Below are 11,864 nucleotides of genomic sequence, written 5' to 3'. Positions count from 1 at the left end.
TAATAAAATACCAAATATTTCACCAAATAATTTAACTTATAAAATCAGATTTTATACATAAGAAAATCTGAAATTATTAGCTAAATAAATGGGATTTTTGGACTTATTAAAATAATAATAAAATATAGCTTTTGCCTTAATTAAAATATCCGAAATATATAAATAATCCGGTTTTTAAAATAGGATAAATGGATAATAAATCTTATCCAAAATAATGATTAGTTTTCAAAATACTTTTGGCGCCAAAATTCAAATATTATTTTGGCTCCAAATAATAAATTTACTAAAATACCCTTTTTATAAAATAATTCCTAATTAATAATTAGGAAAATACGTATGAAAATACGGGGTATTACATGCAACGTCCTGGAGATACTAGATGGAGCTCTCATTATAAGTCAATTTATAGTCTATTAAAAATGTACAATGCAACTTGCTCGGTCCTTGAAAAAATATTCATTGATCATCGGGTATCATATTCTCAACGCGAGGATGCTAAATCTGCTCTAAAAAATTTGGTAGCATTTGATTTTGTATTTATTTTACACCTTATGGAAGATTTTATGGGATATACAGATGGACTTTGTCGAGCTTTGCAGCATAAATCAAAAGACATTTTAAATGCTATGCATTTAGTTGTTGGTACAAAATCCTTGATTAAAAATTATAGAGATAACGGTTGGGAATCTCTTTTACAAAAAGTACATTCATTCTGCCTTAAACATGATACTCAAGTACTAGATATGCAAGTTGCTTATTCTGAAATAATTCGATCTCGGCGCAACAAAGACACCATAACAGTGGAGCATCATTATCAGGTGGATGTGTTTAATGCAACCGTAGATCATATCAACAATTGCAAGAGCTAATGAATGAACAACAGAGCTACTCACTTTAAGTGCGTCTTTGAGTCCTATTGATGGATATAAACACTTTAATGTGGAAAATATTTGTCTCCTTGCAGAAAAATACTATCCTGAGGACTTTTCAGAGTATGAAAAATCACATTTATTTGAAGGATCAATTTCAACAATTTTATTGTGATGTTCCTAATCACCCGAATATGAAGGACTTGAGTACCATTACCGATTTGTGTAGAAGTTTGGTGGATACTAGGAAATCAGTTTCTTATGCATTATTAGTTGATAGATTGATTCGACTTATTTTGACTCTCCGGGTTAGCACAGCAACTACAGAAAGAGCTTTTTCGGCGATGAAAATTGTGAAAACTAGTCTTCGAAACAAAATGGAAGATGACTTTCTTTCCAATTACTTACTAGTGTATATTGAGAAGGAGATTGCTGGAAAATTTGAAATAAAGTCAATAATAGATGACTTTTATTCTATGAAACCTAGGAGAGCTCGTGTTAAGTGATTAGTTTTTTTTTATTTTTTTTGTAATTCGAATTTTTACATACCTTTTTATTTTAATGGTTTATGTTGAATTTTTTTTACCTAATTACATACGCATTTATGACTTGTCGAGGTATTTTTTTCACATTATCAATTAGGCCGGCCACCCCTTCAAAAATTTCTGGTTATGCCCCTATTACAGCCTCCATAATATACATAATATTTGTTTTTTGAATAAGCAGAGTAGATATAATAAATTGAGAAAAAGACTTGTTTAAAAAATTAAAGAATTTTAAACTTTCTAAATGAACTAAATGGAAGTAATAATTTTTCTTTAATTTGAAGGAGAAAAACATATGTTTTCATGTTTCTGAAAAGAAAAGCAGTTGTATTTTTTATCTGGAATATACCTAGACTACATTAGATTGGTAAGTAGAAATATAAGAACCTCTTAAAAAGATTGGGTATTTGGGCAGCGGTGGAATATACTTCATACTAGGCTAGATCCCATGCCATGCACGGTTATTTAATTACCCCATATTTTCGATCAAGATCATATTCTTACAAAATATTTCACTAAAATTACGTCTTCCTTAAAAAGATTATATAAATTTTTTATTAGTCCGTAATTAATTTTGTATCAACCCAAGAATGGTAAATATTATTGCTCACTTATATAGTTGACAAAAACAACACTTTTTTTTTAAAAAACTTTCTTAAATAAAATTAAGTAATTAATAATTAATTATTAAAAAATAATATACTAAGGACACACCAGAAATTGACACGTATCATTGCTGGTGTGTTTTTTAGTATATAGTTATTGATTGATTGATAGTCGTAAGGTTTTAGTTTGAGGATTAAAATCGGACATATGCTAAAATTTTCAAAATAATGCTCTCTCTATTATTAATTTTTTATTTGCAACATATCTTCATGATCAGAGGCGGGGTTACAAATGCTAACACTAAAAATGACCGGTACATTTTTATTAAATTAGGCCCGAAAATCATTTCAGTAAGGAAAAAAAATATTTTACTAAAGGCTTGTTTGGCATCAATTTTGGTTTTCAGTAACCTGTTTTTTTTAAAACCAAAAAAAGAAAACAAGAAAAAGGTGTTTCTCACTTTTATGTTGTCATTTTTTAAAATTATCATGATTTAATAAGTTTAAATAATTTTTGATTCATTATGTGATATATATCATATACTTTTAAAATACAAAAACCCAAAAATAGAAAACCACAGCAATGCCAAACGAATCCTAAATTATAAACTTTATTATAAAATTGAAGAATAGATTATTGCTTAACAAGTTTTCTCTTTACTTTGTATAAGTAAACTTCAAAAATTGGGGCCCTTTTATAATAATCTCACTTAGGCATCCTGTGCGATCGACCGCCCTCCATATGCTCAGAATCATCTCTGATCATGACTCACAATTTAAAAAAAAGTATTAGACAACGTTAAATAAAGTACTTAATAAGACAATTTAATTTTTACATATAGTACCTATCCATTCTTTAGTCCCTGTGTTTAAACTATTTCGGTAAAATTAATCGTATTCTAACCATCTTCAATAAAAGTGTCCTTAAAACCGTGTTACAAATAAAAGAAAACAAATAAATTTTATGTGAGTTATAATGTCTCTAGTTAGAGGAGTGGAGGTAAAGTTTATGAAAGACGTTAAAATTTTCTTCAGTACAAGCTTGTGTCAGAATGGCCTAATTAGTCGGAGGAGTGGAGGTAAAGATTTTGAGTCCACTTAAACCACACACCAAGTTTTCTCTTAAAATTGAAATTCAAATAATGACATTATTTTATTTTTTTTTTGGTGCAAACAAATAAACTTTTTTTAATCTAAATAATATAATGTATGTAATTCTTAATTTTAATCTAAATAAATTCCTTTGCTAGCTTTATCTTACTTACATAATGGTGGAGTAAACATTACATTCCATTTCACATGAACTTTTTTTGCTTCCTTAACAAAAATAAATAAATAAATAAATAAAACTTGCACCGTCTCTACTCGGTCTTCTTCATTTCCCACAACCACATCATCATACCTCTCTTTCTCAAAGGGTCCTACAGTCCTACCCCTCTTACTAAAAAGAAAGTTCCTTGACATTGTACTATCTCACTTAAATCACTAAATTAAATAAATCTCACGTATGTTTGAATGTCAACAACAATTATACTTTCTCTCCTTTTTTTTTTCTTTTCTTTTTTTTTTTTTAGGCAATAACAATAATATTTTACTTTATATTACTCCCTCCAGTTCAATTTAATAGTCCAATTTTGAATTATTTTATAGTCAAATTTTTAACAAAAAAATTAAACTCACACAAATATAAATTATTAGCTTAGATTCGTCTCGATGTTTAGTTTTAATAATTTCAATTTTTCTATATAATTTTTATATGTATAATTACATGTGTTGATAGCCAAAATAGTATCTAATTAAATATTGTGCAAAATTAAAATGGAACTATCAAAATGAAACGATAGAAGATATATATTTATATTTATATAATATTCTCCTCCAAACTCCACGAGATGATAAATTAATAACCATAGAGACGTGTTTAGAATGACCAATGTTTTTTGTGATATAAAAAGACATACGAGGGGACCAAATAACATCATTTATCCTCTTCTCTTTTCCTCAATTGCTTAACCTTTTGTTTCGCTAGCGCACGGCCGGTGCTCCCTCGCACGACTCACACTTCTTCTTACCAACAAACACTAACACCCAAACTATTACCCCACTTTTCTTATCTTTTTATTGCCAAACCATATTTTGCCAAATATTCAATCCATTTGCTTATTCATCATAATAAAAAACTTGTTACCAAAAAATAAACTATCTTAACCAAATTCAGCAAAAGAACTGTTAGATTGTAGTAGGAGCTTATCTAGCAATGGAAAACAATCAGATGTTAGGGAGTATGATGATGAAGAGGTTTCCGGGTACGTCGAAATTTAAGCGAATTTGTGTGTTTTGTGGTAGTAGTCCTGGAAAGAGTCCTAGCTATCAGGTTGCTGCTCTTCAGCTTGCTAACCAACTGGTATGTTTCCTTCCATTTTCCTCGTTGATTTCTTTCTTTTATTGTTTTGACCATACACATTTTTGTATATACTATGTTAAACTATTTTATGTTGGTCAAATCTCGGAATAATACGTAATAAGTTAATCGGTGGTTTCATGGGTTTTAATACTCGTTATGTTCAGAATTAATGGTTAATAATATAAATAGCTACTAAAATGACTATACATGTATATGTGACTATTAGTTTCGAAAGGAGATACTAGTATTAGATTGGAATATTCTTGGAGCAATGATTTTGTCACGTACCAGGGCAGAGCAAATTGCTACTAATTATATATGTGATTAAGGGGGCAATAAGAAGCCGTGTGGCAGAATATGAGTATATAAAACTTGTTTTAAGAAATTGGGTAAGCTTATAATAAGATTACGTCACTAGTTAGAGGAAATAATGTAGAGAGAATACACTAATGATAAGGGTGTGTGTTTCCTAAAGTGATACAAAGTTATTAAGCATCGACTGGACTAACATGAGAGCAGGTTAAATACGACATGAAAATAGTCTGAATTGATGAGTATGTTAATTTAAAATCACAGAAGGGCACGAGGGGCACGTTAGTGTACCGCGCTATGCACGCATGGACAATTTAGTACTCAATATGTTTATGTACCGATAGGTCGGCAGCTAGGCTTGGAATTTTTGTTTGGGGGCAAAATATATACGAAGTATATAAGTAGTTTTAAAATTTGATTTACATGTGTTGTGTAGGTTGAAAAGAAGATAGACTTGGTTTACGGAGGAGGAAGCATTGGCTTAATGGGAATGGTCTCTAAAGCTGTGTATAATGGAGGACGTCATGTCTTAGGGTAAGTAGTCAAGCATACCATTTACTTGAGGCAATTCAACAATTAAAAGCTAATGTAAAAAGTATGACATGCAATTTCAAATGACTAATAAGCAAATTGTATACTTCATATAGTTTCATACAAGTATAATATAGTTTCATACAAGTATAATACTCTGTACTAGACATGAGATTTATTTAATAAATGTTTATTTAATAAGGATTTTTTCTTTAGTTCGTTGCGAGAGATTCGTTTGTTGTATTCTAACTTATGAGTCATGACATACGTTGTTTCAGGAATAAAAAAAATACATAATCATCAATGATGTTTACTGAATGAATTATAGTATGAAGTAGTAGTTAGTACTTCCTCCGTTTTCTTTTAGATGCAACACACAATTTTTCACGGTATTTAAGAAATGTGGGGTTCACATGATATAATACACTTTAAAATGGGATGAGTGGTTGTTAGGAGTGTAATTTAGTGGGCAATGTGCTTTAAATAAGGGAAATAGTATAGTTTTTCCCTAAAGTAACTTTCCTTTTATTATGTGTTGCAAGTATTGTGACATTTCCTTTTTAGACAAGTGTTGCAAGTAAAAGAAAACAGAGGAAGTATAATTTATCAATTGATTGAGCTAATCTTTCCAATATTAAAGAAAATGAGGGTTGCTGTAACAAAATTATTAACTATCAGAAATCATTAGCGTACAACTAACCCTAACTCAAAAATTAAATTAGATTTACGTTGCCCTCAATGTCATTGACAACATACTCCATTTTTTTTCATTTTACATTTGTGCATGTTTACCAAGTCCAATGTAAATAAAAAAATGTGCCATTAATTAACTTATTTTCCTTATATGCAGAGTAATCCCGAAGACCCTCATGCCTAAAGAGGTGAAAGCCAACTTCAACCTTTTGAATTGAAACTTTTAAAAATGATTTTCTTTTATATATCTTTGTTTTATATATAATTTTTTGCTTTTGCTGTGAAATGATTTGTCCTAATTAAATTTTTTTGAAAGAGTTTAGAGATTTAATCTACATTAATGAATAAATTCTTATACAAATTGGATCTAACAATATAACAATACATATTCTCAAATATTTCCTCAAAATAAAAATAAAAAATAAAAAACGTATTCTCATATATATATATATATATATATATATATATATATATATATATATATATATATATATATATATATATATATATATATATATATATATATAATAATTATACTACCTAGTAAATAAAAATAAAATAAAATAAAATAAAAGAATAAGCAAGATCTTTTTGACTACTACAGAAAAATTCTAATGTGGATCAACAACAACGTTTTCTTAACAATGTATACGCTAGAGGTGATGATTCATGAATTCTCATATTTTATCTTTAAAAAGTTATTTAATGGGATAGTTAACCTAAACACATGCTAAAACAGGGACATTAACGTTATAATAATGAGGTAAGATAACTCCATTTTACAAAATTTTGTAAGTTATAACTTTAAAATTGCATATGTGTGGCATAGAGTTCGAAAGCTAAGCTTGTCCTAATTTACACTCCAACAATAAAAGTGCATGTGATAAAATAGAATTCAAACTTTTCTGTTCACATTTGTCTAGAGTGTTGAAGGATTAAAAAAAAGTGGTTATGTGTGTTGTGTTAAGATCTAGCTTTTGCTTTTGGTTTTTCTAAGTTCATTAGTGATTTTTAGGCAAAATTTTGTGATTAATTTATTTGGCTTACTTCAAATAACTTTTACATTCTTTAATAAACCAAAATAAGGCCACAAAATGTGTAGCATAATGTTTGATTTACTTATTGAATGAGACAAAGGGCACCTTTCGTTAAAAAAGATTGTATATTATACGAGTATGTTCTTTATATCTACATATTAAGTTATAAAAAAGTACCAAATCTACCAATTTGTTGTTGGTGTAGTGGTGATTGAGGCTACACTTGGTAAGGAGGACCCGTGTTCGATTTCCCGTAACAACAATTGGGAAAGGACTGGAACCCAACTACCCAAAACTGATCCCGAATTCAGATTAGTCCAAAGGGTGAATCGGTGGAACACCAAAAAACATATTAAGTTATAAAGTGTCGTTCATTCTTTAAAAGAAAAAGTGATCACATAGAATAATAACCTTTTATTGTGATTCTAATTGATGCAAGATTTTACTTTGATGCGACATTTAACTTAGATTGATAGTGTATTTTTGGGATTGTAGAATTGTAAGATTATTTTTGTTTGTTCTAATTATAATGCATGGAAAAATTAAAGTTGCATCGGTATGTATCAGATAACTGGTGAAACTGTAGGGGAAGTAAGACCTGTGTCCGGCATGCATCAGAGAAAAGCAGAAATGGCTCGCCAAGCTGATGCTTTCATTGCTTTACCAGGTAAAGTTATACGAAGTATATGCTCAAACATACACCACTTTTGTATATTGAAAATAAAATAAAATAAAATAAATTATATACTAATATTTTTAGCGTAAGGCTTTATTAGCTATAAAATCTATCATGTCTCATCTTTAATTTTGAAAAGTTGGGATAATGTAAGAGCAAAATATCAAATAAGACACTTTAACATTGAAGTAGAGTTACAAATTGAGTGTTGACCTATTAGTAAGGTCGTAAGGAATAAACTTTCTAACCTAATTTGAGGAGAGTTCAATTCTTACAATGTTAGGGTGCGAATTCTCTTACCTGTTCCCCACACTTTTAATTGTCTTGTCTATTAAATTGATATGGATTAATATATAATAGATATTAGACCAATCAAACAGTACTTCTCACCTACCAAATTAAGTTATTACGAGTATAATTAATCTTTGATTAGACAAAATGGTGCTATTATGAAAGCAGTTATAAAAAATTGGTTGTGGGCCTAAGAAAAAACAAGATAGGTAAAACTATAAAAGTCTTGAGAAAATATTACCTAAATTTATGTTAATATTATTTAATCTGAAACACATATCTCTTCATGTTTTTTTAAGTGTTACAGTTTGATCGACATATAGTTTTAGGCAATTTAATTGACTTAAATAAAATAAAAGGTAAGTCGGGTAGTTGGAGTATTAAAAAATTGTAAAAGAAAAATAGTGAGGTTAATAGTTTATTGAAAAGTAATGAATGTGAGAGAAAAATGTAATAAAATAAGTAGTAGTGGGTTTGGGTGAGGACCACGAGAGGAGAGAGATATAATATTTTTAATGTAGCTTATTGCAAAAAAAAAAAAAAAAAAAAAAAAAAAAAAAAAAAAGAAAAAAAAAGAGTATAACACTTATTAAAACACGGCCGAATTTGGTAAGTGTAACACTTATTAAAACACGAAGGGAGTATTCATGGATTGTAGCCATCTTTAGTGAGTGGGAATGTGGGGTACTGGGGTTACCTTAATCTATCTACTAATTTGCTCACGGGTAAAGTTGGTCCACTCTTGATGAATGCAGGGGGTTATGGAACTTTGGAAGAATTACTAGAAGTCATCACCTGGGCTCAACTAGGAATTCATGACAAGCCGGTAATTTGCTTTTCTTGCCTTTTTATAATAAAATAATATTTCTCAAATTCTTTTATTGTTGTATATGATAATATAATTTAATAATATAAGTGTAATTCACATCACCAAAATATATTACGACTATAGCTAATCTAACAGCAACATAAACCAAGGTAATTTGATATTGTGATAGTGTAGGGCTCCTATGCATTTCGAGTCTTACCTTAAAGGGCTTAAAGATATTGTGGTGAGAATTTTCTAATCATTTCTAAGGGCCTGTTCACATTTACTGATGTGAGATGAACTGAACTGATTGGAGCTGAACTGAATTGAATTGAACTGAATTGAGCTGAAATGAATATTTTATGTGAGAGGGAAATTAAGAGCTGAACTGAACTGAACAGATTGGAGCTGAACTAAACTGAACTGAACTGATTCAAGCTGAACTGAACTGAATTAAAATTAAGTAAATGTGAAAAGGCCCTAAGTCTCCAAATCCTAGAGAGTTTTTTTTTTATATACATCTAGGATTCCGGGTGTATATAGAAGTAGGTGCACCCAAGCGTAGTTTTTTGTTTATTTAATATTTTTTTTTTTTTGCTCATTTCATAATCTTAAAATGAATAAATAATATCAAACAAGTAAAAAGAATACCTTTAAGTGTATTTTACACCCGATTATAATGTATATAAAAGTTTTCACAAATTCGAACAAGAGCATAACCTTCACTTAAGCCAAATTGACCTTGGGGGATTTCAATTTGGAAAAACCTTGTTTTTAACCGTAAAATAAATTATTTTATCGTTTTGTTAAAGGAAAAGTTGTTTTCATTTAAGGTGCTCACTAGTGCTCCACTAATTTTGGAAAAATAATGATAATGGAGAAAATAAAGGTGATGTGAGGCATAACATCATGATATCGTCGAGCGCCTCATCAACTTGCCATACACGAATGTTTCATTTATCAATAATGTACCAAGTACCATAATTATTAGATTGATTACGCTAATTTATAATTATAGATTGAGTGAGGAGGATAATTGGATGTGGATCGGATTGATATCCAAGGTGGAAGGAGGACTTTTCATAAGAATGTAATAGAGCTTTTAATTTTAAATCATACAAAGAAACATACTTCATTTATTATGTAATAAACGTGATACCAATGCATGTTCATTAAAATAATGCTTACTAGATTATATTGCCAACATGAATTATATACTTGAGTTACACTTATAATCCTTAATGGTAGATTGGTAGTATATAATTATTCTAAACAAACTAAAAATCTCACGTTTACTTAGAACATTGATAATGTGAAGCTTTTTTTTTTTTTTTTTTTGAAAACCTGATAATGTGAAGCTTTGAAATTTAGATGATTATAAGAAAAAATTTCATTGCATGCACATGAATAATTCCTTGAATAAAATCTAACTTTATAAAAGAATAATTAAATAAACTTGTTTGATTCTATGTACTACTATAATAAATGCTGAATATCATTTAATTTTTTTTTTTAACACACGTGGAAAGTAAATAAAGTAGGCAAAATTTGGTGTTATTATTCTGATCTCAGCTCGTATTATGTGTAGCTAGTCACACTATGTGACCACTTACAAAATAATAAAGTAACTCCTATTATATTGATCAAATAACCCCTATAATACTAACTGAGTAACCCTATTGACGAAGTAACCCCTTAACACTGACCAAGTAACCCCTATTACACTAGCGAAGTAATCCTTGCCACACGGAGTGGCTAGCCACATATAAGACTTTGTGTTCTAATTTAGTACGAATTGAATGTTTTTTATTTTTTAACTTATTCTATCAAGAGTACATAACATATTTCTATAAGTTTAGGGCTGAGACCTAAATAATATATTATATATTTATATACTCTATCACTTATAATTTCTAATCTAAATTTTAACAATATTCCACATACATACTAATAACCAAAAAAAAAAAAAAAAAAAAGAAAAATGTTGGTTATCAAATAATAGTTAATGATAACAAAAAAAAAAAAAAATGTTGTGTATTTTTGGACACAGGTGGGCTTGCTGAACGTTGACGGGTATTACAACTCATTATTATCCTTCATAGACAAGGCTGTTGACGAGGGCTTCATTGCCCCTGCTGCCCGTAGCATTATTGTTTCTGCCCCAACTGCCCATGAACTTATGTCCAAGCTTGAGGTAAGACTCTAAACTAACACACTTTGTTTTGGACTCATTTAAACATACATGTACTGAAAGTAATTAAAATATACAGTACTTGACAGTAAAATTTATTTCGTACCGCTAATCATATAAATGTTCATATACTAGTATGTGAGATTGATTGTTACATTAACATTTGCCAACCAAGCCCTAAATGTTACTAGTAGGTATAGTAGCTAATTAGCTAGTACAATTTTTTGCTGCTAAAAAATGTACGTAATATGAAACATTTTTAGGACTATGTTCCGGATCACTATGGTGAAGAGCCAAAGCTAAGGTGGGAGATTGAGCAACAACTAGGATACGGTACAACGAAGTCAGAAATTTCTCGTTGATTTCGACAACCAATTATATGACCATCTGCAATTGTATAAATGGTCTTTACTCTTTAGTATAGCTAAACAGAAACATTTGATAGCCATAGATTATGGAGATTGAGATTCAAGCAAATTACAACTATACAGAATCTCGCTTTGACTATTGTATAACCACGGTCATCCAAATTTATTTGTTCATAAATTTAGGGGTAATGTTTGTTACATTCCAATGATATATGCAAGTATATGTTTATGTAATTTATACTACGTATATGATTCGTCGAAGTCTTAAGATAGCTTTTTCAAGTAGATGATAATTGGTAGCCGTGGTAGGTTGCTCAATTATAAAATTTAATTGATTTTTCTAATGTGTGAACTCATCGTTTAATTTTTTACCAAAGACTCTACATACTTGCAAGTGACGCATTTGCTTACGTAAATCATTCCGAATTAAACATTTGTATATGGTTTACCATGAGAAGTTGGGATGTAGTTTAAGAAATTACATGACATCACCATCCTTCATCATTAATAGACCTGACAATCGGATTGTTCAGG

At 29.5% G+C, this 11,864-nt stretch overlaps 2 protein-coding genes across 2 annotated transcripts; both read left to right on the top strand.

Moving 5' to 3' along the window:
* Positions 1-419: 419 nt before the first annotated feature.
* On the top strand, positions 420-1,375 carry LOC145613963 (uncharacterized). The gene is made up of 2 exons (XM_081668991.1): positions 420-818; positions 965-1,375. The coding sequence occupies exons 1-2, from the start codon at positions 420-422 to the stop codon at positions 1,373-1,375; spliced, it is 810 nt and encodes a 269-aa protein (XP_081525117.1).
* Positions 1,376-4,017: 2,642 nt separating this feature from the next.
* Positions 4,018-11,573, top strand: LOC145614523 (putative cytokinin riboside 5'-monophosphate phosphoribohydrolase LOGL10). The gene is made up of 7 exons (XM_081669578.1): positions 4,018-4,423; positions 5,172-5,269; positions 6,117-6,147; positions 7,564-7,663; positions 8,719-8,789; positions 10,822-10,965; positions 11,226-11,573. Exons 1-7 carry the CDS (start codon positions 4,277-4,279, stop codon positions 11,322-11,324), a joined length of 690 nt encoding a protein of 229 aa, XP_081525704.1. The 5' UTR covers positions 4,018-4,276; the 3' UTR covers positions 11,325-11,573.
* The last annotated feature ends 291 nt before the right edge of the window (positions 11,574-11,864 follow it).

This window comes from Chenopodium album, chromosome 25, assembly GCF_948465745.1.
Source record: "Chenopodium album chromosome 25, dcCheAlbu1.1, whole genome shotgun sequence".
Classification (NCBI taxonomy): Eukaryota; Viridiplantae; Streptophyta; class Magnoliopsida; order Caryophyllales; family Amaranthaceae; genus Chenopodium; species Chenopodium album.
This window is presented reverse-complemented; position numbering and strand designations above follow the sequence as displayed.